We start from the raw sequence: 26,908 nt of genomic DNA on the forward strand, positions 1-26,908 counted from the left end.
TTTGGGGTGGCCTCCGACTCACCCCGAGATCCCGAAGGTCGGTCTAGGTCCCCGGGGCCGGCGGCGAGCGGCGGGACCGGCCCAGGAGATTCCCGGAGGGCCCGGTTGGGCGGGACCCGGCGGCGATGGGCCTTATTTTTCCAGGGCGGCCGAGTCGGAGTTTCAGCCGGTCTGAGCTTTCGCGCCCGGGTTCGGGCGTGACCCTAAATCAAGGAGGGCCAAGGGACGGGACCCGGCGAGGCTGCTGTACCCGGGCCCGCACCCCCGCCTTTAACCAGGCCGCCAAGTCCCCACACGGTTGCAGGGCGGGGTCGGTGCCTCTGGATGTGTGTTGGGGTTTTTTTTCCGCCTTATTTCTTTGGGGTTTTTTTAAATCCGTCCCTGCCGGTTGATTTTTTTTTTTTTTTGCAGGGAGCGGGGACGGCCGTTGGTTGAAGTCTTCGGGCGGGGGAGGGCGAGGGGGTCGCCCGGCCGGGACTGGCAGGGGGCGGGTGGGGGAGTCGGGCTGCTCAGGTTTGGCATCAGGCAGCCGTGGACGGCAGGGTAGTCCGACTTTGCCCAGGAAAGAGTTAAGGGAGGGGGCGGAGGCCTCCGCCTCCGGCAGGACCGCCGGGGCCACGTGTGCTGGGCGGGAAGGAGGGAGGGAGGGGGCGGTATTTATATCGGCGGCGCCGCTCAGCCCACCGTCTCTCCGGCAGGCAGGCGGGTGAGTGAGGGGGTGGTGGGTTGATCTCGTCCAGGAGGAGCAGGAGGCAGGACCGGCCCGGCCGAGGGAAACAGGACCGGCCCGGCCGAGGGAAACAGGACCGGCCCAGGCAGGACCGGCCCGGCCGAGGGAGGCAGGACCAGCCCAGGCAGGACCGGCCCGGCCCGGCCCGGCCGAGGGAGGGAGGGAGGGAGCATGGAGCGTCCGGCGCCCCTGGCCGTGCTGCCCTTCTCGGACCCGGCCCACGCGCTGAGCCTGCTGCGGGGGCTGAGCCAGCTCCGCGCCGAGCGCAAGTTCCTGGACGTGACCCTGGAGGCGGCGGGCGGGCGCGACTTCCCGGCGCACCGGGCCGTGCTGGCGGCCGCCAGCCCCTACTTCCGCGCCATGTTCGCCGGCCAGCTGCGGGAGAGCCGCGCCGAGCGGGTGCGGCTGCACGGCGTGCCGCCGGACATGCTGCAGCTGCTGCTGGACTTCAGCTACACCGGCCGGGTGGCCGTCAGCGGCGACAACGCCGAGCCCCTGCTCCGCGCCGCCGACCTGCTGCAGTTCCCGGCCGTGAAGGAGGCGTGCGGCGCCTTCCTGCAGCAGCAGCTGGACCTGGCCAACTGCCTGGACATGCAGGACTTCGCCGAGGCCTTCAGCTGCGCGGGGCTGGCGGGCGCGGCCCAGCGCTTCATCCTGCGCCACGTGGGCGAGCTGGGCGGCGAGCAGCTGGAGCGGCTGCCCCTGGCCCGGCTGCTGCGCTACCTGCGCGACGACGGGCTGTGTGTGCCCAAGGAGGAGGCCGCCTACCAGCTGGCCCTGCGCTGGGTCCGCGCCGACCCTCCGCGCCGCGCCCCGCACTGGCCGCAGCTCCTGGAGGCCGTGCGCCTGCCCTTCGTCCGCCGCTTCTACCTGCTGGCCCACGTGGAGGCCGAGCCGCTGGTGGCCCGCTGCCCGCCCTGCCTGCGCCTCCTGCGCGAAGCCCGCGACTTCCAGGCCGCCCGCTACGACCGCCACGACCGCGGGCCCTGCCCCCGCATGCGACCCCGCCCCTCCACCGGCCTGGCCGAGATCCTGGTCCTGGTCGGCGGCTGCGACCGCGACTGCGACGAGCTGGTCACCGTCGACTGCTACAACCCCCAGACCGGCCAGTGGCGCTACCTGGCCGAGTTCCCCGACCACCTGGGGGGCGGCTACGGCATCGCCGCCCTGGGCAACGACATCTACGTCACCGGTGAGGGCACGAAGGGGGCACCCCGGGGGTGGAGGGGGGGCACCCCGGGGGTGAAAGGGGGGGGGCACCCGGGAGGGGCGGCACCGGCAGAGAAATCCACCCACTCCCCCTCACCCCCCCGGCACCGGGACCGCCGTACCTCCCTCCTCCTAGGCCCCGCCGGGAGGTCCCTCCCTCCAACCGACCTGGGTCGGGGTCAGCCACGTCTACCCGCTCCTCAAGCCTTCGCCTTTCGATAATAGCCACCGTAACGATGATCCCACCCTGTTAAGCGCCCACCCTGTGTGCAATCAGGCCGCCCCACGTGGGGCTGCCGGACCTCGTCCCCGTTTTACGGATGACAAGTGGTGACTTGCCCCCCAATCACGCAGCTGATGAAGGGTTAGCATTAGAACCCACGACCTCCAAATGAAGTGTTAGGATTAGGACCCACCACCGCCGACTCCCGAGCCCGCGCTCTTGCCTCTGAGCCTGTCCAAACGGGAGGCCACTTGGGGGCTTACGACGCCCAGACCCGTTGGGTTTGGCCTACGTGAGACCCTTCACGTCGGTCAGAGCTAGAAGGAACGGGGACGCTTTTTAATTCTTTTTCAGGATATTTGGTAACGGTGGTATTCATTAAGCGCTTACTAGGTGCCAGGTGGTGGTCTAAGGTGGATCCCCTAGGTGGATACAGAGTATTTGGTAACGGTGGTATTTGCTAAGCGCTTGAGCCTGGGCTTCGGAGTCAGAGGTCATGGGTTCGACTCCCGGCTCTGCCACTTGTCAGCTGTGTGACTGTGGGCAAGTCACTTCACTTCTCTGTGCCTCAGTTACCTCATCTGTAAAATGAGGATTAACTGTGAGCCTCACGTGGGACAACCTGATTACCCTGGATCTATCCCAGCGCTTAGAACAGTGCTCTGCACATAGTAAGCACTTAACAAATGCCAACATTATTATTATTAGGTGCCAGGCGCTGTTCTAAGGCGGATCCCCTAGGTGGATACAGAGTCATCGGGTCGGACACGCCCCTGCCCCACAGTCTTCTCCCCAGTTTGCAGATGAGGTAACTGAGGCCCCGAGGAATGAAGCGACTTGCCCCAGGTCACCCAGCAGGCAAGTGGCGGACCTGGAACTAGAACGTAGCTCGTGTCGACTCCCGGGCCCCTACTCTCTTCACTGGGCCATGCTCCTTCCATGCCGGTGGAAGTTTTAAAAAATACATTTTTTAAGCCAATTGAGGCGCTGGATTTTGATGTCCAGAGATAGTTCTCCCCCTGACGAACGCGTTCCTTGCTGACTTCAGCCAAATCCAGAATCTGACTTTCCCCTTCCTGTGGCCACATGGCGGGAGGGGTTTCCTAGAGAGTCCCCAGCTTGGTGTTCTTATCCCCAAGGGCGGGGGGGCATAGCCAAGCACGACTTAGCCGTGGCTCAGAGGAAGCGAGTCATCGTTTATACATTTGATGTGTGCTGTCAGAGTCACATGGTGTTTATGCTGAAATGTCCCAGGGACTGTAAACATAGTCACATGCTGTGATTGGTTTTCTTCCAGTTCCTTGGCTGGAAATCCAGATGAGTGCTAAGTCATGGTGTGCTGGGGCCTGAAATCACTGTAAAAGATGTGAGTTGGCCCCAGCCGGATCTCTTAGTTTCCATTTTCTTTATTTCAAAATACTTCTTTCAACCAAATATATATATATATATAGGTATTGCAAATAAGGATGAGTCCCGAGGACGCTAAGGAATTCCAGACACCTCTTTGTCAAGGCGCCCCCAACCTCTTTACCCCTTATCACACATTTTCATTAAAATGTTAAAAACTGCAAAAATAAATGCCAGTGTCTAGTTACACTAGGGAAACGACAGTGGTTGTACTTTTACCCGTTCGTGGTGACCTTTATACGGTTTGAAACTAAGTAGACAACCATTATCATTCATTCTGACACAAGCTATAGATGAAATGCCATTTTTTGTTACCAAAGTAAGTACACCCACACAAAGACTCGTGGTAGGAATTTTCGGGACCTATATAGTTACTGGGCTTTTAAAGATAATATGGGAGTTAGAGGAGTCTGGTGCCAAACCAGCTGAAATACGACGAATGGCCACCCAGTCTCCATTCCGGCTTTATAAGGAAAGACTACAGCGTTCAGTGGCTCAGTTGGATTGGCCCACTCCAACTGCCCGAGTACAACAGTCGCTCCAGGAACACAATTAAAACCCGGATTCTCAGCCCCGCCACAGCTACTGCCCCTATGAATTTTTGAGCCAGAAGGGGAAAAAAAAAACTCCACGATAATCGTGGAGTGTGTTAAGCGCTTACTGGGTGCCAGACACTGTTCTAAGGTCTGAGGGAGGTACGCGATAATCGAGTTGGACTCAGTCCCTGTCTCATTCGGGGCTCACCGTCTTAATCCCTCTTTTACAAATGAGGGAACTGAGGCCCAGAGAAGCAAGGTGACTTGCCCAAGGTCACACAGCAGACAAGTGGTGGTGCTGGGATTAGAACCCCTGATCTTCTGACTTCCGGGCCCGTACTGTGTCCACTAGGCCATGCTGATGATGTAGGCTGATTCTCCGTGTTGGGCCAAATGCTACTTTAGAATGTTTTGAAAACCCTTCAGGTCCTGTTATTTTTCTTGCCCCCTAAGGCTCTGCGTTTCTGAGGTTAAGATTATTACTATGGTAAATGGTGGTCACAGATTAACGAAATCAAGTACATACTGTCTGGGTACCTACTGAGCACCGCAATAAGCACTTAAGAGATGTATTCCCTGCAAAGACTTTGCAGGCTGCCCTTAATTAGACTCTACTTTAGATCCTCATATGAACGGTGATTAGACTGTAAGCCCATCAAAGGGCAGGGACTGTATATGTTACCGATTTGTACATTCCAAGCGCTTAGTACAGTGCTCTGCACATAGGCTCTCAATAAATACTAATGAATGAATGAATGAACAGTGAAACTTTGAAATAGTTTAATTTGCCGTTTGACTTCTCACTTTGTCCTCCTCCTAAATGAGCTTAAAAACATTTTACCGAAGCTCGCTGGGCTTTGCAGATAGCCAGATTTGTTCATTCAATCGTATTTAGTGAGCGCTTACGGTGTGCAGAGCACTGTACTAAGCACCAGATAGGCAGGTTTGTTTCAGAAAGCTTTTACAAAACTGGTTAAAAGCCAGGTCTGAGTTTCCTTGGCTCCTTTCTCCCATGTTGCAGTGTAGTATCCATTTGTGTTTGGTATGTTAGAGCTGAAATTTGCTTGGAGATTTTTGATACCATGATAATTACTGCCTTGAAAATGTGTAGGTGCCTCTGTCAGCACTACAACTTTTTGTGTGGCATTCAAACCATTTGATTCTCATAAAGAAATATTGTAAAATCATAGGATGGAGCAGGAGAATAGCGTGTAAGGGAAACCTCTGATTAGGACCGTGCTTCTGAGATCAGTCAAACGATGTACTTTTTATTAGAAGATGTCTTATTTAGTGGTAGCTCTTGAGAATTGGATCAGGACCATGACCCCATCCACAACGAGCCTCCATCCAAGTGTGAGGAAGAGTGGGTCATAAATTAAGCCCACTACGTTGTTGATCCCAGTCCTGGTTCTGGATTGGTACTGGTTTGGGCCAGGTGGGTTGTCAGAATGGTTCCAGAGCTCAGATTGGCTCTGGAATAGCTGAGCTGATGGATCCCATCTAGATCCCCCTGGCTTCAGTGAAAGACCGCTGCTTGCCTGGGATACCGAGAAAGGGGTAGGGCTGACAGACTACAGATCAGTCAGTCACATGTATTTGAGCACTTGCTGTGTCCAGAGCACTGGACTAACCACTTGGGAGAAGACAATGTAACAGGTGGTAGACACGATCCCTGCCCTCAAGGACCTTAGTCTAAAAGGGGAGCTAGATATTAAAATAAATTGCATATATGTATGTAAGTGCTGTAGGGCTGAGGGTGGAGGGGATAAAGGCTACAAGTCCAAGTGCAAGGATGACAGGGAGGGAGTAGGAAAAATGAAGTTTTAGTTGGGGAAGGCCTCTTGGGGAAATGTGGTTTTTAAAATTTTTTAATTAATCTCTGAAGGTGGGGAAAGTGATGGTCTGTCCAATATGAAGGGAGAGGGAGTTCCAGGCCAGCTGCAGGATGTGGACAAGGGGTTGGGGGCTAGACATGAGGTCGAGGTATGGTGAGTAGGTTGTAGTAGGTAATGTAGGTGGGGGCAAGATGATTGCTTTAAAACCAATGGTCCGAAGTTCCTGTTTGCTGCGGAGGTGGATGGACACCACCGGAGGTTTTTGGAGAATGGGGAAACTCATCAATCGTATTTTTTGAGAGCTTACTACATGCAAAGCACTGTACTAAGCACTTGGGAGAGTAAAATATACCAAAGTGAATGATTTTTAAAACCAGTTCCTGTTTGGAAGAGAAGAGTGGAAAAGTCAGGCATGCAAGCATAAAGATCTTCTCCAGAACAGCTTTCCCAGAGATACCTGGCAGAGAGGAGGTGGCTGGTGGCCGGCTGGCTCCCTACCTCAAGCCAGGGGAACTCCACTCTGTGCCTGCTTGCAGGAAGCAATTGTTGCCGAAAAGGCAAACAATGCAGGTTGTTTGTCACCTTTGGGTTGAAGCCAAGGGAAGGAACATTTTTTTTTTAGGAAAATTAGGATCTGTCAGTGCTTCCTCTCACTGTCTGAGCCACTCTCATTTGAACCCTTGGGGTGAAGTGGTCTTAATTGACCCTCAGGCATCTGGGCAGGGGATTGAGATGGTGACTACTCCCAAGAGGGCCAAAAACCTGGTACAGTGCTAATCACGGTCAGATCAGTGGTCCAGAATTCTACTGCCGACCTTGTCTGGTACCTGGATATCTTTTCAACCCTTCCCGAACTAACATCCCTAACTCTTTCCTTTACATTACTGGCTTTCTCTCTGATGGCCCACAGCAGACCATAGATTTCTCATCCTTGAATTTATCCACTTTTTGAACCTAATTATGTTCGGGGCTTCAGGCTATCACTGTATGCAGAGCACTGTACTAAGTGCTTGCAGTAGCTGCTTTTGAAGGAATGTTTACTCTCTTTTGAATCTACCTGCCTTAACACAGGTCCCTAAGCCTTTCTACCCCCTTCATGATTTTGTACATTTCAACCAGCATGCGCCTCAGACCCGAGAGTCCCCCTCTTTATCCTTGTGCTGAAGCTACTTCATCTCCCTAATTATTCTGGTTGCCCATCTCCAGCTTAATTGTATCCCTTCCAAAATGCAGGGTCCAGATTTACCCAGAGTATATTCCAGGTGTAGCTAGACAGTGGTTTTCCGTAATGACAGAATGTGCTTTTGCTTGAGATGCCCGTCCTGATGACGCTCAGCGTGTAGTTGGGTTTTTGGTGGTTACTGCCCGCTGAACCAATGGTTTGAGGAAACAGTGAGGCGAGACTCTAAGATTTGGAGTCCTGACTAGTCACTTGGACTAGTCATAGGATTGTAGTTTGCTCATTCTCCTCCCTTCCCACCCTCCCCGACTCCAGACCTTTGCAGTTCCTTGCACTTGTTTCCTTTGAACCTCATCTGTCATCTTTCTGCTCATTATTCACCTCTCTAAAATCTTCCTGCTATACTCTATAATTATGGTATTTGTTAAGCACTTGCTACGTACCACGCACTGTTCTAGGGCAGGGGTAGATTCATTCATTCAATAGTATTTATTGAGCACTTACTATGTGCAGAGCACTGTACTAAGCGCTTGGAATGTACAATTGGGTAACAGGTAGAGACAATCCCTGCCCATTGACGGGCTTACAGTCTAATCGGGGGAGACAGACAAACAAAAACAATAGCAATAAATAGAGTCAAGGGGATGTACATCTCATTAACAAAATAAATAGGGTAATAAAAAATATATTCAAATGAGCGGACGAGCACAGTGCTGAGGGGAGGGGTAGGGAGAGGGGGAGGAGCAGCGGGCAAGGGGGGGAAAAGGGGATTTAGCTGGGGGAGGTGAAGGGAGGGTAGAGGGGCAGCAGAGGGAAAAGGGGAAGCTCAGTCTGGGAAGGCCTCTGGGAGGAGGTGAGCTGTAAGTAGGGCTTTGAAGAAGGGAAGAGAATTAGTTTGGCGGAGGTGAGGAGGGAGGGTGTTCCAGGACAGCGGGAGGATGTGGGCCAGGGGTCGAGGGCGGGATAGGCAAGAATGGGGGATGGTGAGGAGGTGGGCGGCAGAGGAACGGAGCGTGCGGGGTGGGCGGTAGAAAGAGAGAAGGGAGAAGAGATAGGAGGGGGCAAGGAGATGGAGAGCCTTGTAGCCTAGAGTGAGCAGTTTCTGTTTCGTGCAGAGGTCAATAGGCAACCACTGGACGTTTTTAAGAAGGGGAGTGACATGCCCAGAGCGTTTCTGCAGGAAGATGAGCCGGACAGCAGAAGGAAGAATAGATTGGAGTGGGGAGAGACAGGAGGAAGGGAGATCAGAGAGAAGGCTGACACAATAATCTAGCCGGGATATTATGAGAACCCGTACCAGTAAGATAGCCGTTTGGGTGGAGGGGAAAGGGCGGATCTTGGCGATGATATAAAGGTGAGACTGGCAGGTCTTGGTGACGGATCGGATGTGTGAGGTGAACGAGAGAGCCGAGTCAAAGATGACACTGAGTTTGCGGACCTGAGAGACGGGAAGGATGGTCGTACCGTCCACGGTGATAGGGAAGTCAGGAAGAGGACAGGGGTTGGGAGGGAAAATAAGGAGCTCAGTTTTGGACATGCTGAGTTTTGGGTGGTGGGCAGACATCCAGGTAGAGACGTCCCGGAGGCAGGAGGAGATTTGAATCTGAAGGGAGGGGGAGAGGACAGGGGCAGAGATGTAGATCTGTGTGTCATCTGCATAGAGATGACAGTTGAAGCCATGAGAGTGGATAAGTTCACCAAGGGAGTGAGTGTAGATGGAGAACAGAAGAGGGCCAAGAACTGACCCTTGAGGAACGCCAACAGTTAGAGGATGGGTGGGGGAGGAGGAGCCCGCAAAAGAGACCGAGAATGACCGGCCAGAGGGATAAGAGGAGAACCGGGAGAGGACAGAGTCCGTGAAGCCAAGGTGAGATAGGGTGTGGAGGAGAAGGGGATGGTCAACGGTGTCAAAGGCAGCTGAGAGGTCAAGGAGGATTAGGATAGAGTAGGAGCCATTGGATTTGGCAAGAAGGAGGTCACGGGTGACCTTTGAGAAAGCAGTCTTGGTAGAGTGGAGGGGACGGAAGCCAGATTGGAGGGGGTCCAGGAGAGAATGGGAGTTAAGGAATTCTAGGCAGCGAGTGTAGACGACTTGTTCTAGATACAAGATAGTCGGGTTGAACACAGTCCCTGTCCCACACAGGGCTCACAGTCTTAATCCCCATTTTACAGTTTAGGGAACTGAGACCCAGAGATGTGAAGTGACTTGCCCAGTGTCATACAGCAGACAAGTGGCGGAGCCAGGATTAGAACCCATGACCTATCGACTAGCAGGCCCGTTATCTGTCCACTAGATCATGCTGCTTGGCCATGGTTGATATCATCCAATTTGTATATTGGTGTTCATAGATGATAAAATCCACAGGCTCAGACCATCCCAGAGGTAAAAGCTGTGTGCCTAACAGATTGAAGTATATTCCAAGAGACAGAACAGAAACAGTAAGAGCCGAGCAATGCAGAGAAACCACCTTCAAGTGGGTGCAAGGAGACCTTGGGGATGGGGGCTCATTCCTGCTTACAGGCTCACGGGACCACCCTGGCATGGGAATTTCTGTTGGTACGGGGAGCGACAGCCCAATCGAGCAATCACTGGTATTTATTGAGCACTTAGCATGGCTCAGGGGAAAGAGCACGGGCTTGGGAGTCAAAGGTCATGGGTTCGAATCCAGGCTCCACCACTTGTCAGCTGTGCGACTGTGGGCAAGTCACTTAACTTCTCTGTGCCTCAGTTACCTCATCTGTAAAATAGGGATTAAGACTGTGAGTCCCACATGGGACAACCTGATTACCCTGTATCTACCCCAGCTCTCAGAACAGTGCTCTGCACATAGTGTTCGCTCTCTCACCCCACACATTCAATCTGTCACCAGTTCCTGCCAGTCTCACCTTTACAATATCGCCAAGATCCGCCCTTTCCTCTCCATCCAAACGGCTATCGTACTGCTACAAGCTCTCATAATATCTCGGCTGGATTATTGTGTCAGCCTTCTCTCTGACCTCCCTTCCTCCTGTCTCTCCCCACTCCAGTGTATTCTTCATTCCACTGCCCGGCTCATCTTCCTGCAGAAACGCTCTGGGCATGTCATTCCTCTCCTTAAAAATCTCCAGTGGTTGCCCATCAACCTCCACACAAAACAAAAACTTCTAACTCTGGGCTTCAAGGCCCTCCATCACCTTGACCCCTCCTACCTCACCTCCCTTCTGTCTTTCTACTGCCCACCCCGCACGCTCCACTCCTGCCGCTCACGCCTATGCCGCCATCGACCTCTGGCCCACATCCCCCCGCTGTCCTGGAATGCCCTCCCTCCTCACCTCCGCCAAACTAACTCTCTTCCCCTCTTCAAAGCCCTAATGAGAGCTCACCTCCTCCAAGAGGCCTTCCCAGACTGAGCTTCCCCTTTTTCCTCTGCTCCCTCTCTGCTCCCCCTCCTTTCCCTCTCCCTTTCCCTCTGCTCCTCCCCCTCTTCCTTCCCCTCCCCTCAGCACTGTGCTCATTTGTATATATTTTTACCGCATTTATTTTGTTAATGAGGTGTACATCCCCTTGATTCTATTTATCGTGTTTATGTTGTTTTGTTTTTGTCTGTCTCCCCTGATTAGAATATAAGCCCCTCATTGGGCAGGGATTGTCTCTATCTGTTGCCGAATTGTATATTCCAAGCACTTAACAGTGCTCTGCTCATAGTAAGCGCTCAAGTACCATTGAATGAATACTGCATGCAGAGCACTGTACTAAGCGCTAAGGAGAGTACAGTACACAGAGTCGACAGACACGTTCCCTGCCCACAAGGAGCTTACGGTCTAGAGGGGGAAAGACAGACAGGGGGAGGAGTGAGGATCAGGCCCATCGCCATTCAGGGGATGGTGGTTGCAGTGCCCCGCAGTGAAGCACTCGTGTCCTCTTGGCCAAATTCCTGAAGACTCGAGCCTACTTTCAGCTGTTCATTTGAGAGATCGTGTCAAGGGCGGACTCCACTGTACTTACTGAGCCCTTGTCGCACGCAGCGCCCTGAACTGAGTGCCCGGGAGAGTAGTATAACAATAATCATTGTGGTATTTTTAAAGCACTGTGTGCCAGGCACTGTACTAAGTGTAGAGGTGCATACAAGCAAATTAGGTTGGACACAGTCCTTATCCCACACGGGGCTCACAGTCTTCATCCTCGTCCTCCCCTGTCTTTCCCATCACTGTAGACGGCACCACCAACCTTCCTATCTTACAATGCCCGTAACCTTGGCCTGATTCGGGACTCTTCTCTGTCATTCAACCCACATATTCAGTCCATTACTAAATCCTGGGGGACCCACCTTCACAACATCGCTCAAACCCACCTTTTCCTCTCCAGCCGAACTGCTACCATGTTAATACAGTCACTCCTATCCCACCTGGATTACTGCATCAGTCAGTCTCCTTGCTGACCTCCCAGTCTCCTGTCTCTCCCCACTCCAGTCCATACTTCGCCTGGATCATTTTCCTGCAGAAACGTTCAGGACATGCCTCCCCGCTCTTGAGAAAACGCCATTTGTTGCCCACCCACCTCCGCATTGCAAACAAAAACTCGTCACCATTGGCTTTAAAGCACTCCACTACCTAGCCCCCTCCTACCTCACCTCGCTTCTCTCCTTCTACAGTCCAGCCCGCACACTTCACCTCCATCTCGCCTATCTCACTGCGGACCCCTAGCGCATGTCCTGCCTCTGGCCTGGAATGCCCTCCCTTCTCAAATCTGACATTTACTCTCCCCCTCCCCCTTCAAAGCCTTATTAAAGGCACATCTCCTCCAAGAGGCCTTCCCAGACTAAGCTCCACCTCTCCTCATTTCTGACCCCCTTCTGCAGCACCCTGACTTGTTCCCTTTGCTCTTCCCCCTTTCCAGCCCCACCGCACTTATGTACTTATCCGTAATTATACCTATTGATAGTCTTGTCTGTCCCCTGCCTCTAGACCCGTGGTCAGGGAATGGATCTATTTATTGTTGTCTTGTACTCTCCCAGGCACTCAGCACAGTCCTCTGCCCACCGCAAGCGCTCAATAAATACAACTGAATGACTCCTCCCCATTTTACAAATGAACTGAGGAACAGAGGAGTTAAGAGGCTTGCCCAAGGTCACACAGCAGTCTAGAGGGTAGCTTAACAGTGGGAATAGAGAAGATCAGGCCCATCGTCACTGAGAGAATAATATTAATGGTATTTGTTAAGCCCTTACTATGTGCCCGGCACTGTATAAGCGTCGGTGCATACAAGCAAGAGAACAGCTGCGGTGCCCATCAGTGAGGTACTTGTGTCCCCTTGGCCAAATCTGGGAAGACCCAGGCCTATCTGAGGCCCTGGAAATTCATTTGAGAGATTGTGTCTCTCAAGCCACGGTCGGGGCGCTCACGCTCATAGGTCTCCCCCAGGACCGGGTTGAAGGGTTTGCATCCAGCCCCGTGGTAGGTGGAGGCATAGGCGGAGACGGCAAAGACCGCAATGCACACCTGGGGGTGGGTGTGGGGAGAGGGGGTCAGGCGGGCTGGGAGTCCCCACATCCCCCACGCCCTCCACGTTCTCCTGTCGTCATCTCTCAGGAGGGCGGGGACCTGAAGGACGTGTGCACGGGTGTGTGTTGGCATTCACATCTCAGTGGTGAAGTCCTGTCTGGGAGTGGGTCTGCCGGGAGAGGGGCAGCTTGGGGTTTTGCGGGGAGGGAGGGTGACCCGCCATCCGTCTGGTGGTCCGGCTGCACCCTGCGCTCGCAGCGGTCGGGCGAGCAGCTGGCCTAGTCTGGCAGGGTGCTGTACTCCAGCTCCTCGCAGAGACACTGTAGCGTGTTCAGGGGCTCGTTGAGCTGCACGGGCATCGACACCTTCGAAAGGTCCTTGCCGATGCTGAGCAGGATGTGCCACAGGCTTACATCCACCCCCGGTCCCCCGGCACCGTCAGGGAGGAATGAGCCCCGCCCCACCGGCGACGACGACCCTTGCCCCTCACTCCCCAGCGGGATGGACCGGTGGGAGGGGAGCCCGGTGACTCTGCAACTTTGTGAAGTCAAACCCACTTGATAATAACTGTGGTATTTGTTAAGCGCTTACTATATGTTGGGCACTGTATTAAGCGCTGGGATAGATATAAGAAAATCAGGTAGGACACAGTCCCTGTCCCATATAGGCCTTACAGCGTTAATCCCCATTTTACAGAGGAGGTGACATGATCCAGAGACAAGGGGTGAATCCGGGATTAGAACCCAGGTCCTCCTGACTCCCAAGCCCGTGCTCTATCCACTAGGCCACACTGCTTCTCCTTCTGCCCCTCTCCCAACCAGCGGCACACAGGAAAATCAAATGCAGTCAGCCCAGCCCCTCTAGATTGTAAACTCGGTGAGGGCAGGGAATGCGTGTGTTACATTGTTGTACTCTCGGAGTGCTTAGTACAGTGCTCTGCGCACAAAGTGCTCAAATACAAGTGACTGACTCTGAGAGAAGACCCGGGCCTGGTTAAGCCCAGGGGCTATCCCCTGCTGACTCTGGGATGTCGGTAGCTGGGACAGAGAAAGAGGCCCCGACCCCGTCTCCCCAGCTGGTACCTGTATGGCTGTGCTCGGGTGCCCCGCTGCCTGGTACTCCCTCGGAAAGGCTGATGGTGACCTCGCTAGTATAGGACGCCTCATCTTCGTGGGAGCTCTGGAGAGGCACCACGGGAGCACCCAGAGGGTCAGACGTGGGGCGGTGGGTTGGGCCCTGGGCTGAATGGGGGAGGCTGAGGGGCTGGAGGGAGCTTGCGGGGGCAGCAGGTAGGGGTGGGACTACAATCTGAGAGCTCACCTTCTCCAGGAGGCCTTCCCAGACTGAGCCCCCCTTTTCCTCTGCTCCCCCTCCCCTCCCCCCACCCTCTGTTCTTCCCCCTTCCCCTCCCATCAGCTCTGTGTTCATTTGTATATATTGTTACCCTATTTATTTTGTTACTGAGGTGTATATCTTCTTGATTCTATTTATCTAGATGATGATGTCTTGTTTTTGTTTTGTTCTGTTTTGCTTGGCTGTCTGTCTCCCCCCTTTAGACTGTGAGCCCGTCACTGGGCAGGGATTGTCTCTATTTGTTGCCAAATTGTCCATTCCAAGCGCTTAGTACAGTGCTCTGCACATAGTACTTAAAACTCACCTCCTCCAAGAGGCCTTCCCAGACTGAGCTCCTCTTCTCCTCTACTCCCTCTGCCACCCCCCCTTTACCTCTCCTCAGCTAAACCCCCTTTTTCCCCTTTTCCCTCTGCTCCTCCACCTCTCCCTTCCCATCCCCACAGCACTGTACTCGTCCGCTCAACTGCATATATTTTCATTACCCTATTAATTTTGTTAATGAATTGTACATCGCCTCGATTCTATTTAGTTGCCATTGTTTTTACGAGATGTTCTTCCCCTCGACTCTATCGCCATTGTTCTCGTCTGTCCATCTCCCCCGATTAGACCGTAAGCCCGTCAAACGGCAGGGACTGTCTCTATCTGTTGCTGACTTGTTCATCCCAAGCGCTTAGTACAGTGCTCTGCACATAGTAAGCGCTCAATAAATACTATTGAATGAATGAATAGTAAGCGCTCAATAAATGAATGAATTGTGTCAAGGACAGAATCAATCAACCATATTAATGAGCACTTACTATGTGAAGAGCACTGTACTAAACACTTGGGGGAGTACAATACAACAGAGTTGGTAGATTATTCACTCGTATTTATTGAGGACTTACTGTGTGCAGAGCACTGCACCAAGCACCTGGGAGAGTACAGTACAATATTAAACAGATACTTTCCCTGCCCACAGCTAGTTAGCACAATCAAACATGTTTATTGAGCACTTACTCTGTGCAGAGCACTGCACCATGCACTTGGGAAAGTTCAATCCAACAGAGTTGGTTGCCAGATTCCCTGCCTACAATGAGCTTACAGTCTAGAGGGGGCAGAGAGAGACATTAATATAAATAAATTTATATTAGGCTGCAAACCATAAACTTGTTGCGGGCAGGGAACGTGTCTGTTTAATGTTGTATTGTACTCTCCCAGGTGCTTGGTGCAGTGCTCTGCATACAGTAAGTCGTCAATAAATACGACTGAATGATCTACCAATTCTGTCGTATTGTTGTACTGTTCTCTCCTGAGCCCTTAGCATGGTGCTCTGCACACAGTAAGCGCCCAATAAATACCAAGCAGTTAGTTGTATTTATTGAGAGTACAGAGTTGGTCCAGCGAGCTTACAGTCCAGGGGATACCACTGTGCTTGACTGATCCCATTCCTTGAGTAGGGCCTGTATCCAAGACAGCCCCCAACCCCCATCCCAGACAACTATTCCTGTGAGGAGCCAGGGAGGGGGGACTCACTGCCTTGACCACGAGGCCTGACGGCCGTGGTCTTCTGCAATGGCAGCTTGTCCCTTGAGCCCAATCACCATGGCAAAAATTGATCAAGAGATTCATTCAGTCATTTTTTGAGTGCTTAGGGTGTGCAGAGCCCTGTACCAAGGACTTGGCAGAGTACAGTAGGAACAATATTCATTCATTGTCATATTTATTGAGCGCTTACTGTGTGCAGAGCACTGTACTAAGTGCTTGGAATGTACAATGTAACAGATACAATCCCCATCCATAATAAGCTTATAGTCCAGAGGGGGATTCAGACATTAAAAAATCAATAAATTGCAGATTCCCAGATGTGCAGCAGTTTACTACCCAGGAGAAGCCTAGTCCTTTGCAAACTTGGAAGTTTCACCATGCACTCCCACCATGAGACCAGTTCTTACGTCTAGGGGAACTTCATCTGTCCAGAAAAATGTCAGTTTATTCAGAGAAGAGCAAGTTCATTTTTATAGTGTGGAACTTTATCCAGGGCCTTTTGAAACCAGCCCAGCTCCTTCTCTTTCAGGGTATTTGTTAAGCGATTATTCTGTGCCAAACACTCTACTAAGCCCTGAGGTAGATACAAGGTAATTGGGTTACACACTGTCCACATCCCACATGGGGCTGCCAGTCTAAATCCCCCTTTTTACAGATGAAACTGAGGCCCAAAGAAGGGAAGCGACTTGCCCAAACCACACAGCAGACAAGTGGCTGAGCCAGAATTAGAACCCAGGTCCTTCTGATTCCCAAGCCTTTTTTCTATCCTGTAGGCCTCGCTGTTTAATGCAGCTGTTTCTTTCAGTTCTCCTCAACCACACATTTGTGGACCCCTTCGGAGGTCTTGGGCAGTTTCTGCAAGGCACAATTTCCCCTTTCAGAAACTATGTTGTCTTTCCTTCTACCGATTGGGGCTTTGCCTACGTGGGTTTTTTGTTTGGTTGGTTTGGTTTTTTCTCATAGGGGTCCAAGTCTAGGCTGAGTTTCAGGCTCGATGGGGTTGAAATGGTCCGTCTGAGGAGACTCCTGGGTTAGTTCTGGAAGATTCCGGTTGACTTGGTTTCACTGTCTAATCCAGAGAAGCAGGGTTGTAGGATCAACTGCTGGCTCTCCGAGCAATAACGGCAACTGAGCAGGTGTCAGACGCATTCTAGGTTTAAAAAGTCCGGGCGGGTCCAATAGCAAGAAGTCCTTGGGTTAACTTCCTTCCTACAACTCACCCTGGGCCCGTTGTCTTCTCACCCAGGGGGATCCGACGGATCGAGACTCTACGACTGTGTCTGGAGGTACAACTCCAGTGTGAACGAGTGGACGGAGGTGTCCCCCATGTTGAAGGCCCGGGAGTATCACAGTTCCACGGTGCTGGACGGGTTGCTGTACGTGATCGCGTCGGACAGCACGGAGCGCTACGACCACACCACCGACTCCTGGGAAGCACTGCAGCCCATGCTCTATCCCATGGATAACTGCTCCACCACCGCCTGCAGGGGGAAGCTCTTCGCCATCGGCTCCCTGGCCGGCAAGGAGACCATGGTCATACAGTGCTACGACCCCGACACCGACCTGTGGTCCCTGGTCAACTGTGGGCAACTCCCGCCCTGGTCTTTCGCCCCCAAGACGGTGACCCTTAATGGCCTCATGTACTTTGTAAGGTGAGTTCTGGCACAGGGGCAGTGAAGCCGGTGAGAGCGATGCGTTGATTGAAGGTCCTGACTGCCCCTTTTCTCTGGCTCCGGGGAGGGAGTGGAGTGGTGGCGTCCTTCCAGGTGCTTGGAGTTTGTCCCGAAGAGTTAGAGAAACCTGGCCTGACTCGGTGGTCCCCAAGGTTTGTGACTGCAGGTGGGCCACTGGGTGATTTTGTTCTGACCACCTGTCGATTGAATAGTTTGTTGTCAGCGGTAGTTATCGAACACCTTATTGGGATTAGGTACTTGGGAGAGTCCATCAGAAGCAAAAGACGCTCATGGGCCTTGCCCTCTATGGGCATATGCTCTAATAATAATAATAATAATCTGAATAGAGTAAATGTTCTCATCGATCAGTTGATTTTTTTCACTTACACGCAGGTCTCCTTTATTGGGTGTTTTCATAAGTGTTATCAGTCAGACAGTGGTATTCGAGGGGTTATTTTGCAGTGCAGTGCTCCATAGGAAGGACTTGGGTGAGTACAGGAGAGTAAGTAGCCTTGATCCCTGCCCTCAAGTTACTTACAAATGAGCAAGGGAGCTTTTTGATGAGAACGCCTTGAGAATGAGGGAGCCTTTTTTTCCGACAGACCGAAGAGATGAAATAGTAGCCTGCAGGCACACGGTGGTGGACCCGGGGGGTGTATACTGCAGTGTGAGGTTTTCCTTCCCATAGGGTTTTGTGGGGTGGCCACTGACTGTACCCGCAGGTGTCACGTGCCTTCATCATTCCGGAAGTAACTGATATAGGTTGTGTTGCACGTGTTACATGGGGTTGCACTGTCCCAAGCACTTAGTAAAATGCTGTGCACACAGCAAGCGCTCGACAGATACCATTGATTGAAATGGCACCATACAGAAACCCTTTAACAGAAATGCACTGTACCTAGAATGTGCCTTTGAATGGGCCCCTGATAATAATAGTAATTATGGTTTGGTAAGTGCTCCCAGTGTGCCAAGGACTACCAAGCATTGGGGTAGAGACGAGATTATGGAACCTGATGTATTTTATTTTATCTTTTTCTCCTCTACTGTGCCAATTTTCTCCAGAGCTGTTGTGTTCTCCTTGCAGGTTTCTCCTTGGGAGCAGGGGCATCCCCTTCACTCCGTAGAACTCAGCAGCAGTAGTTGAGGCAGAGGGACCCCGGGTACCTAAAAATCAGAAAACCAGACATCAAAGCATCTGGTGTCCATTCTGACCAGGAACAGATCAACTAACAACAAGGCTGTCCCGTATAAAACTGCATCGGGTGGCCACCCTAGTGTAGCCAGAACTATAGAAGAACTGGGTGCATCGTGTACTCCTTTACCTAGAAACCTTCCATTTATAGCCCGCTTAGCATAATCTTTGAAAGTTGCAGACATAAAACACTTGGGCTCGGTATTCTTGGATTGCCACCGGGAGGTGCTGGCAAGCGAGGAAGGAGTAGTTCAGCCTGAAGTTTCTAGTTAAACTGTCTAGGTTATTGGTGAGTGTGTCGTGATCAAGATTATTTTTCCCAATTAGTGACCCCAGGATCGTGTTATTAGAGGGAAACCTGGGAAATTAAGTTCTGTGGGATTTTTCTTCACATTTTCACTTCCCTGACAAATGTAAACTGGCTTTTGAATTCGTTATTGAATGAGAAGCAGTGTGGCTTAGTGGAAGGAGCCCGGGCTTGGGAGTCGGAGGACGTGGGTTCTAATACCAACTCCGCTACTTGTCTACTGCGTGACCTTGGGCAAGTCACTTAACTTCTCTGTGCCTCAGTCACGTCATCTGTAAAATGGGGATGAAGACTGAGCCTCACGTGGGATAACCTGATTACCTTGTGCTTAGAACAGTGCTGGGCACATCGTAAGCGCTTAACAAATACCATAATTATTATTATTGAGCCTGGCTAGGTACTAAACACTTGGGAAGAGGACAGTAAAAGATTCAATAAGCCTGGTTCCTGGCCCTTATAAGCACAACAACCTGTGTGTGTGTGTGTGTGTGTGTGCGCGTGTGTGCCCGTACGTACATGTGGGGTAGGGACCGGAGGTTGGCATTGGGAACAGTGAGTTTTGACAAATTATCCGCATTTCCACCATTACCAGTAGTTTTAAATATTTTGGAATGTGGCATCTGGAAGGGTTAGGCCTTTTAAATGGCACCCTGAACCCCAGGGAACTTCACTTCTCCCTCATTCTATAAAGAAAATCTGGAATTTCCTCAACTTACTAGCACCTGAGATTAGTTTTCTTATTTCTCGTGGGAGGCGTCACTCTTGCTCACTCCTCTGACTCAGTATTCAACAATTTTTAAGTTTTGGATCGATACCGGAGTCCCAATCCCCTAAATAGGCAAGGTTGCCTTGACCTTGGTTGCAAGTTAGAGGGAGCTGGGCTGTCTTGTCCATGTAGCCATTTGTGTCACTTAGAAAGTCAAGTCATTTTAACTGAAGAAGTTCTTTCTGTTCAGATGGTGGCTTCCCACTCAAAAAATGAGCCTAAAATGAAACCCCAAACTTTTAAAAATACTCAAATATAAAGAAATAATAAACCAGATAATTACTTGTGTGCACACCTTTCCACCTCCTGGCAAAGCTTATGTCCTGTTCATAAAGTGCAGCTTAGAAGAAGTGACATAGAATGGGGGAGTCAGATTGGCAGGGGGAGAAAAGTGGGAATGAGGCCTGGGTCTGTGAGAAGTCAGATGGTAGAGAGCTCTGGCCTGGGAAAGCGAGGGTCCCGAGGTGAAAGCTGGCCGCTCTAGTCCAGTGGTGGTGAAAGGTGTGTTCCACTGCAAGACCCTGCTGCTGCCAGACCTGTGGGGGAAGGGCGGGAGACAGGGTACAAAGAGAAAGCTGTTTCTGTCTCCCCCCGACCCCAGCTGGGGTTGAGACTATATTTAAAGCAGTAATGATGTATTATTCAGAAGCCAGCGGGCCAGTCCTTGGCCTCAGAGGCCATTCACTCTCCTCCACCCCCTCCGTCCCCCCAGCTGACTGGTGCCCCTCCGGGAGGCAGCCACCTGTGATTGGCTAGCCAGCTGCCCTTGGTATTTTTGGCAAGTGTGGAGACAGAGCTAGGAATGCTGTGAATGCCTTCCTTTTTCCAGCCTTCGGGAGAGATTTTGCCCCAGGCCAGATCCCGGGGGCTAGGGTCCCCTTCCAGAATGCTTCGAGCCAGAGAAGCAAGCTAATGAAGCAAGCTGACGTTTAGGGATTTTTGAGAGAAAGCTGGTCTGTGCTACTTTGCTAACGGAGCCACGGTCTGTTTCCCCCTCTCTGGCCTCTCACACCTCTTCCAGGAATACAAGTTCTCAAATGGGGCAAGGAGGCAGGAGGACAGGGGAAGAGTCCTCTGAGGTGGTGCCAGTATCTGTGGGATGATACACTGCTCATATCTCCAACACCTACCCCCATTCTAGTTCTGTTAATTCCTCGTCCCCTAACTCAGCACCAGGCTGAGCTGGTGTCATTTAGGAGAGCCTGTGCCAGCTATAAATATGCCTTTGCAGAACTTCCCAGGACGCTGGCCCCTCTGGTCCGGTTTCCTTTCACCCCCAGGGGCAAGGAGTGGCTTTTACCCTCCTTATCTGTGTGGGACCTGATCTCGGGGAGAGGGCTCTCATCTCTCATCTGTAAAATGGGGATTAAGACTGTGAGCCCCACGTGGGACAACTTGATTCCCCTGTGTCTACCCCAGTGCTTAGAACAGTGCTCTGCACATAGTAAGCGCTTAACAAATACCAACATTATTATTATTATTATTATCTCTGATCTGCCCCCTGATCTTCTGGGTCACCTTTGGAAGGTCGTACTGCTCTTCTGGATCTCAGGCCACCCCCCCCCACCACACCTCCCAAGCCCCCACCTCTGTAGGACACAGAAAGGCTGACAAAGGGAGGAAAATCTCCCCACTTTGCAAGTACATGGGGAATCTGGCCATTCCCGTGTCTGGGATCCAGAAGGAGTTGCTGGGAACCCTGCCGCCTCTGCCCTTCTCCTCACGGGGTTGCTGCCATGGCCCTGACGTGGCTGGGAACTCCTTCTCTCTTTCCCTCCCCCCCAGGTCAGGTGGGGGTCCTGGAGAGCAAGTGGAGGAATGTGCTGCTGACAAGTGACTGGTTACTGATCCCTTCTCCCGAGGCTGGGGCCGTTTCTCTCTGAGTGTTTGACCCTCGAGCCCCCGGCAGGCCAGCTGCTCCCCTGGATCCATAAACTGTCATGCTCGCTTCTGAGCCTACTGGCATGCTGAGCTTTAGCTGGACTGGAGCCCAGGGCCCTGGCAGAATTCAGTGTGCCACCAAGGCTTGGGCAGCCGAGAACCTTGTTTGGGGCATTCCCCCTGCTCCCCACGAGGTTCCTGGGCAAGTCCGAGGGTGAGAACGGGAAAGAGGTGTGAGGCGAACAGCCAGGCACCCCTAGCCAGCAGGCCCGCACTGTGGTGATGGAGCAGGATCGTGAGGACAATCACTGCCCCTCCCACCCCAGGAACCAGTGGGTTGTTTTGAGGTCATGGTGACCGTGGCGGTCACTGGGGAAGATTCCCTACCGGGAAATTCATTGTGAATACCCTGGCTGAGTCAGTGGTGCTTCCGGGGTCTGTCATCTCCTGTCCCCACTGAAGGCCGGTTCCTCTTTGTCTCCTGCAGGGATGACTCTGCCGAAGTGGACGTTTATAATCCTGTGAAGAATGAATGGGATAAGATCCCCTCCATGAATCAGGTAAATGGGGGAGGGTGTTTCTTCCCCTCTTCAGACTGGAGCGTGGCTGGGACTGGGGGGTGGGGGAGCCCCTCCTTCCTCCTCCCCCCATAACCCCTTCAAGATGTGCTGTTGGCCCTGTAGTTTTGGAGGGGAGGAAGGGGCCAGCACCTATTTCCATTCAAAGTCCAGGAGGGCCACTCTTTGGCAAGGCTGGGGGCTTGGTCCTTTTGACAGGGGTGACGTCTGGTGCCTACCTCCTTTCCGGCTCTTTGGTGGGGCGGAGCGGTGAAGCGGTCGTATCGGGTATTGCCTGACCGACCCGAGGAGATCCTCACTCCTCAGCCCTGACACCTCTCTTCCCGCACATAGGTTCACGTAGGGGGCAGCCTGGCTGTGCTGGGTGGAAAGCTGTACGTGTCCGGCGGGTACGATAACACTTTCGAGCTCTCTGACGTGGTGGAAGCTTTTGACCCCGAGACGCGGGCGTGGAGCGTGGTGGGGCGCCTCCCCGAGCCCACCTTCTGGCACGGCAGCGTCAGCATCTTCCGTCAGTTCATGCCCCAGACCCCCTCGAGCGGGCACGGCTTCACCCTGGACAATGCCAACCGTGAAATGAACTCCCTCAACTTGAACCGGCATCGGCAGAACCTGCGCAACCAGAACCTGAATGAGCTGCGTTAGCCCTGGCCTCCCCCCGCCCCCACCCCCCAACCGGCTCCCGCAGCTCAGGAGCTCGATCGAAAACCAGCCGTTGTTTTGGGGTGTGGGGGGAAGGGGGCGGGTGGCCCTGGTGGCTCTAAAGCCCCCGGGTGACTCGAGGTAGAGGAGGCGGGAAGTCCCACCCAGGCTGACCGTGCTGTTCCGAGAGACATTGGGTTGGCGGCAAGTTGGAAGCTTCTGGGCCAAGGACCCACTTGTGATGCTGGGGAGAGTTCCACTGCTCCTTTACAGCAGGAGAAGAGAGGCACCTAATTCCCCTTCGTTTCCAGAGAGGCATCCCCCTCCCCCGTGTTCTTACCCCAACAGCGGCAGGTACCATTGCGATGGTCCTTTTGCTCTCCGTGTGCCATATTTGACCCGCCGTGCGGTGCGGACGTGACCCTTGGCCAGCAAGGACCCAGTTCTCCCCTGCGGCTCCGGTAAATGACTCAGTGGCCATTTGGCCCCCGGAGCCGGACGGGACCAGGTCTGTCCATCTGTCTGGCCCTTCCGCTGTGGTCCTGCCGGGTTCCGCCAGAGAGAAACTCCTTCCCATCATCGTGGCCCTGCCCGTGGAAACAGCTCACCTCTTGGTATCTTGTCACTTTTCTATTCACCATTGAGCTGCAAGTCATTGTGCGGTGTTTTTCCCCCGTGGCCCTCGTGGAGAGGAAGGGTGGAGGATGTTGATGTCCCCTGACCAGGGGTCTCAACGCAACCCCTTTGCAGCCTCTTCAAGAATTGAGGAGCTGAGCCCCAGGGGTCAGCAAAGAGCGGAGGAGTCGGGGACCTTGGATGGCAGAAAGAGGGCCCTAAGGGTGAGCTGGACTGGGACTCTGAAATCTTCTGTCATCAGGTTCCTGTTCAGATACGTCTCTGGGACATCTGCTCTTCAAGTTGGGCATCCCTGATAGTCTCATGGAGTGGTGCTGAGGCCGCCAGGCCGGTCCATGGTGTAGGCAGGGCCTAGCACCTCACCCCTCAGCTGTCTCTTGTCCACACCTGCTGGGGGCTATTCTCTGGTCTCAGACCAGTTGTCTGAGAAGCTACTCCTTGGTCTCTCATTGACCTTGCCCCCACTCTGAGCCTAGGGATGCATTTGGCTTGGTGAGAGGGATTCTGCTGTCCCACTGATACGGGTCAGGGTGTCCCTGGGTGGGGTAGAGTAGGGGTGTTGGGTTGGCCTTGAGGAGAGCCCTGCTTGGCCTCTGAGAAGTGAACTGTTGGCAGGTGGGGGATTGAGTGAGTGCGTGTGTATGTACCTGCTTTGGGGGAGTCCAGCTTTGAGGATAAAGCTAATCACCTCCAGGCCGGGGCTCCTCCATCCAGGGAACGGCCCTGGACTGGGGTCCTGCCTCTCCAAAACCCCCAAAGGAACCTTACTGATGGGTTGGCTTGTTTTTTTCCGAATAGAGTGGGTGTAGAGTAGTGAGTGGAAACCCAGTAGCTGAGAACAAATGTAGTTAGGTGAATTGCTGTTACTGCATCTCCCGGGAGACGGGGCTTTGAGTCAGGGGGGAGGCGGCAGAGGGCAGTCCGCTTTTTGTGTCTGAGGTTTCCAACGAGAGAATGGACGTGCCGTGGGCCAAAGGCACGGGGTCCTGCATCGCCTCAGATGAAGCTCACGGGGGGTGTCAACAGATGGGAAGCACTGTGTTGGCAGCCGGGGTCAGAGCCCCGGGGTGTGAGTGTCCGACATGTGAATCGTGAATTGTGCTGAGCTCTGTTTACACCTGGTTCTCGATGGAGTCCAAAAGCCGTGTCTGCACTGCAGGCAGGCAGGCAAGAGGGCTGATCTTCCTTTCCTGGGCTTTTTCTTTCTTTTTTATCTGCCCCCCTCACCCCCCATTTCCCCCAGTCAACAGGTATTCTTCTCTCCTCCCTCTCCCAAGGAGCACTTTCTTGCGAGACTCACTGTGCGCAGTGTCCTATTAACCCAGGCCCCTGGGCTAGCTAATCCATGGAGGATATAGTGTTCCGCTCACCAACTGGCTCAGCACCCTTTGGGGTGGCATCTTTGCAGGCATTCTCCCTCTTTTCCCCCTCCAGCCCGAGAGTGATTCCTCGGAGATGTGGGGCTGAAGGAGGCGCTGCTCCCCCGCTCCCCGTAGCTGAAGGACCTTCCACCGCTGCAGGTTGTGGAGCGGACTGGAAACTGGAAATCCAGTTCTTTTCAAAGTCCCTCCCGAGGCCTATTTTGAGGTCCTGGACCTAAAATTGACCTCCCAGAGGTCATTCCGCCCATTCCCTCTGCCCCCAGGCCAGACTGGGTTGTGATTGTTGCCGAACTAGGACTCCAGAACTCTTCTGCTTGTGTTCCTGGGTGGGATCCCGTACCTCCAGCTGCCAGGAGTGGCCAACGACCCTTCCTCCCCGACCGGAGCCAGTTGCTGAAGGGGGGAAGACTTTTCCCGGGAAACCAGAACTGACCCGGGCTGCCAGGATTCAGGAAACACAGGGGCAAGTCTTCACTCGCCCCAAGACACAGAAAATGCTCTGTTCCCAAACCCTCACGTGCCAGCCAGGAATCCAGTGTCTGCTGTCCAAGCAGGGTGGCTCAGACTTGAGTCCTTTTGTTGTCTGGCCTTGCCAGGGTGTGTCTGCCAGCTGCTCTCATACAATGAGCTGGCAAGGGCTCCTTGCCTGAGGCGGCAGGTCATTCAAGCCAGGCCGACTTCATGCCACGGGCATGTCTGGTGGGTTCTGGGGCCAAATTTCCTCCCCCCCACCTCCCACCTCTCCCAGTTTGTAAACTCCCCCATACGCTGACTGACACACATGTCTTTTCTCAACATCATCCGCTATTTAAAGTCAAACACTTCTGCCCAGCCTTGGTCTTTGCCCCGATGTTGAGCTGCTGCTGTGTACATGGTGTGTGTTTTTATATTTAACGTGACTTGCCTTGTAGAATGGCAATGAAATTTCAGTGACTTGTATTTAATGCCGATTGATGATAAAAAAAAAAAAAACAACCCTCTATATTTATAGCTCTAAAGGCCTCTCACTACAGGGCTCATTACCGTTTCCCTTGTAAAGTTCTAGAACCAGAGCAGAGTGGAGGTTTGTGTATTTATTTTGTTCTACTTTGTAGTGCTCCAGGTATGTTTTAAAACATTTAAAATATTGAACACTTTTGAAAGTAAAAACATTTACTATATTTGGAATGTCTGTTCCTTAATGTTCTAGGGTCAGCCGGGAACCAAACACAGAGAAGGGTCACCATACAGCCGAGGGGCAGTGCTAGGCCCATAGTATGTGCTTAAATACCACTATTATTATGTTCCTTAGCTCCTCTGCTCATGAATTCACCACTGAAAGGAGTTACCCTAGTGCCTTTTATGACTTGAGGGAGGAGGGGGGACGCTAAGCTCTCCTTGCCCCCTTCTGTGCCCCCAATTCGTACAACTCCCATCTGACTGCTCCCTCCCAGGCCTGTCTGCCCTTGTAAGAGGAGCCCCCAGTGAGTATTCAACCCCCCAAAAAAACAAGATAAAGTTTCTTTACTGAGATGCAGTGTGTAACGATACCTATCAGTGGAGCTGTACCAACCTTTGAAGAGCTGCTTAAGTATTATGGTGATACCTAGCAGCATTCAGCGGCAAGGTTTTCAAATTCTCCCTGGTGGGGGCTGAGCCTGGTCACCAGTCCTTCAGACTGTAAGTGAGGGAACATGCCTCCCAGCTTTGTTTGTAGGATTCTCTCCAGCTGTTTTAGTATGGTGCCCTGCAGAGGGCAAGCACTTTAATATAATTGAATGAGAGAGGTGCTAGTTGTCTTACCTGTTAGGCTAGAAGCCCCGAGGAATTGAACAGGGTTGTGTCAGGCACCAAAGCACATCCACAGGGCCTATCCCTGTTTTACAGAAGGAGAAACAGATAGGGGTGGGGTCAGGAACCTAGAGCTCGGGTCTTGGCTTACAGGATCCTACACCTATTAAAGGGAGGGGTAGAAGACACACAAAGAGAACTCTTCCTGACTGCCAGCAGAGAACTGTCCTGAGCAGGAATGGCAAAACCATTGCTGGGGGAAAGGGTAGAGAGCAGTCCCTGGCACCACTTACTGTGGCTGAGCCATGACCCCGCCCAGCTAAACCTATTGGCACCAATATGGCTCAAGAGGCTCAATCTGGGAGGAGGGTACTGGCTCTGGGTTTAAGGGAAATGTTTCGACACTGTCCCGGCTGAAGGGATTTAGCCATTCCAAGCTGGTAGCTGCCTTTTCCTCTCAGCTCCTGTTTTGCCCTTCTTTCTCCCTTTTTGCTGGTCAGCGTGACAGAAGAGTTTACTGCTGGGAAGACAGTCAAAAATCAGCCCACTTCCCTGACACCCCATTACACGGACACTTGGGGTTGGTAGTCTGTTTCCTGTAGC

At 52.8% G+C, this 26,908-nt stretch overlaps 1 protein-coding gene across 1 annotated transcript; it reads left to right on the plus strand.

Annotated features, from left to right (window-relative positions):
* Positions 1 to 677: 677 nt before the first annotated feature.
* On the plus strand, positions 678 to 25,695 carry KLHL21 (kelch like family member 21). The gene is made up of 4 exons (XM_029065057.2): positions 678 to 1,922; positions 16,725 to 17,130; positions 21,785 to 21,857; positions 22,209 to 25,695. Exons 1-4 carry the CDS (start codon positions 902 to 904, stop codon positions 22,518 to 22,520), a joined length of 1,812 nt encoding a protein of 603 aa, XP_028920890.1. The 5' UTR covers positions 678 to 901; the 3' UTR covers positions 22,521 to 25,695.
* Positions 25,696 to 26,908: the final 1,213 nt, after the last annotated feature.

This window comes from Ornithorhynchus anatinus, chromosome 5 (genome assembly GCF_004115215.2).
Source record: "Ornithorhynchus anatinus isolate Pmale09 chromosome 5, mOrnAna1.pri.v4, whole genome shotgun sequence".
NCBI classification, from domain to species: Eukaryota; Metazoa; Chordata; class Mammalia; order Monotremata; family Ornithorhynchidae; genus Ornithorhynchus; species Ornithorhynchus anatinus.

Excerpts from the sequence above, each read along its gene's own strand:
- KLHL21 (XM_029065057.2), top strand. The coding sequence starts at position 902 with ATGGAGCGTCCGGCGCCCCTGGCCGTGCTGCCCTTCTCGGACCCGGCC. Across the intron at positions 1,923-16,724 it reads CAACGACATCTACGTCACCG|GGGGATCCGACGGATCGAGA; the intron begins GTGAGGGCACGA and ends CTTCTCACCCAG. Across the intron at positions 21,858-22,208 it reads AGATCCCCTCCATGAATCAG|GTTCACGTAGGGGGCAGCCT; the intron begins GTAAATGGGGGA and ends TCCCGCACATAG.